At 50.4% G+C, this 2,341-nt stretch overlaps 1 protein-coding gene across 1 annotated transcript; it reads right to left on the reverse strand.

The window, feature by feature from the left end:
• Positions 456 to 2,341, reverse strand: LOC109356283. Its single transcript, XM_019599608.1, has 3 exons — positions 2,169 to 2,341; positions 1,660 to 2,031; positions 456 to 1,542 (listed from the first exon to the last, which is right to left on the reverse strand). The coding sequence occupies exons 1-3, from the start codon at positions 2,339 to 2,341 to the stop codon at positions 456 to 458; spliced, it is 1,632 nt and encodes a 543-aa protein (XP_019455153.1).

Here is a 2,341-nt window from a genome sequence, read left to right on the forward strand (position 1 = left end):
ACTATGGCGGATGGGATGCCGAAGCGAGTGATTATGTTTCGCCAGGTGAATTTCTGGATGTTTGCCGAGGTGATGGTAGCCAAGGCTTCCGCCTCTATCCACTTAGTAAAATAATCGACGGCGACAATCAGAAACTTCAGTTGCCCTGCTGCTTGCGGGAAGGGCCCCAGGATGTCCATGTCCCACTTGCAAAAAGGCCAAGGTGCTTGCGTTGTGGTTAGTTCTTCTGGCGAGGCTTTGTGGAGGTCGGCGAACAAATGGCAACGGGTGCATTTCCGAGTGAGGTTGGCCGCGTCTTTTTCTATGGTGGGCCAGTAGTACCCGGCACGTAGCACCTTTTTAGTGAGTGAGGCGGCGCCCAAATGATGCCCACAACTCCCCTCGTGCACTTCTCTGAGGACATAATCCGCCTGTTCTGGACCAAGGCATTTGAGTAAGGGGGCGGTGAATCCTCGTCAGTATAATATCCCGTGGAGCAAGGTATACCAAGAGGAGCATCTAAGGAATCGTTGTTTTTCTTTCGTGTCAGGAGGCACGGTGCCGTGGAGGATATACCGGATAAAGGGGGCCATCCAGTTATCCGGGATTTCTATCTGTTCCACTGCCAAGACACTTGGGTGGTAGATTGTTCCCTGAACTACAGATCGGTTGTTCCTGAGGCATTTGGTGCTGGCGAGTTTGTACAAAATGTCGGCTCGGGCGTTGCTTTCTCGGGGTACATGTTGAATGATTGTTTCGTCGAAGTCGGCCATGAGTTCCTTTACTTTAAGCAGGTATTTCCCGAGGAGGGCGTCTTTGGTTTGGTATGCACCTGAAACTTGAGATACAACTAATTGAGAATCGCTGCAGATTAATACCTTTCGGGCGCCCACTTCCTTTGCCAGCTGCAGCCCGGTAATACACGCCTCATATTCTGCCTGGTTGTTTAATGTTGGAAATGTGAAAGAAAGGGAGTGTTCGATGGTTATTCCCTGCCCATTCTCCAACAGAATGCCAGCCCCGCTGCCCTTCGGGTTAGAAGACTCATCGACAAAGATGGTCCATATCTGCTCTGGATCGCCCTCTGGTGCGGCTAGCACTGCCACGAAATCAGATAAGACCTGGCTCTTGATGGCCGTGCGGGGTTCGAAATGGATGTCGAACTGGGAAAGTTCTATCGACCACGCGATCATCCGCTCAGCTAATTCTGGCTTGTGCATGATTTGCCTGATTGGCTGATTAGTCCTGACGACTGTTGTATGAGACTGGAAGTACTGGCGTAATCTTCGTGTAGCGACCAATAACGCATACGCCACTTTTTCTAGCTTTTGGTATTTTAACTCCGGGCCTTGCAGGGCTTTGCTTGTGAAATAGACCGGATTTTGACCTTCCGTCGTTTCTCGGATTAGTACGGCCGCCACCGCCCCATCGGATACAGCCAGATACACATATAGGATTTCTTCTGGAAGTGGCTTAGAGAGAATAGGTGGGGCGGCTAGATATCTCTTGAAAGTGTTGAACGCCGCTTCACAACTTTCAGTCCACTCAAACTTCTTATTCTTCCTTAGCAATTGGAATAACGGCAGTGAATGCTCGACAGCGGATTGCGGCTAGCCGTCGTTTAACTGTTGGACTTCTTTGACTGTGCGGGGGCTTCTTATGTCCATGATTGCTTGGCACTTGGAAGGATTTGCTTCAATTCCCCGGCTGGTTAGAAGGAAACCGAGGAACTTGCCTCCTTCTACGCCGAAAGTACATTTTTCGGGGTTTAGCCGCATGTTGTGCTTGCGGAGTTGTTGAAAAATGCTTTCCAAGATGGCGATATGATCCTCGCTGGGGAGGCTTTTGGCGATCATATCGTCCATGTAGACCTCCATGTGTTCTCCGGTCTGGCCGGCGAACACTTTGCTCATCATTCTTTGATATGTTGCTCCTGCATTCTTCAAACCGAAAGGCATGACCGTGTAGCAGTAGGCGGCCCGATCAGTAATGAATGCATCGGGATCTGATTGTAGCCGGAGTAGGCGTCCATGAAGGACAAGTACTGATATCCTGAAGAATTATCCACCAAATGATCAATGTTTGGGAGAGGATAAGGGTCTTTAGGGCATACCTTATTGAGGTCGGTGTAGTCCACGCACATCCGCCATTTCCCTCAGGGTTTCTTTACCAGGACGACATTTGCCAACCATGTGGTGTAGGTGTTTTCGCGGATGAACCCCGCCTCTAGCAACTCGGTTACTTTAGCAACAACTTCTTTGGCCCTGTCCGTCCCCATTTTTCGTCTTCGTTGCGCCACTGGTCTAGCCCCTGGTTTTGTCGTCAGTCGGTGGCAGGCGAAAGAAGGGTCGATGCCTGGCAT

Source organism: Lupinus angustifolius, chromosome LG09 (assembly GCF_001865875.1).
Source record: "Lupinus angustifolius cultivar Tanjil chromosome LG09, LupAngTanjil_v1.0, whole genome shotgun sequence".
In the NCBI taxonomy this organism is placed as follows: domain Eukaryota; kingdom Viridiplantae; phylum Streptophyta; class Magnoliopsida; order Fabales; family Fabaceae; genus Lupinus; species Lupinus angustifolius.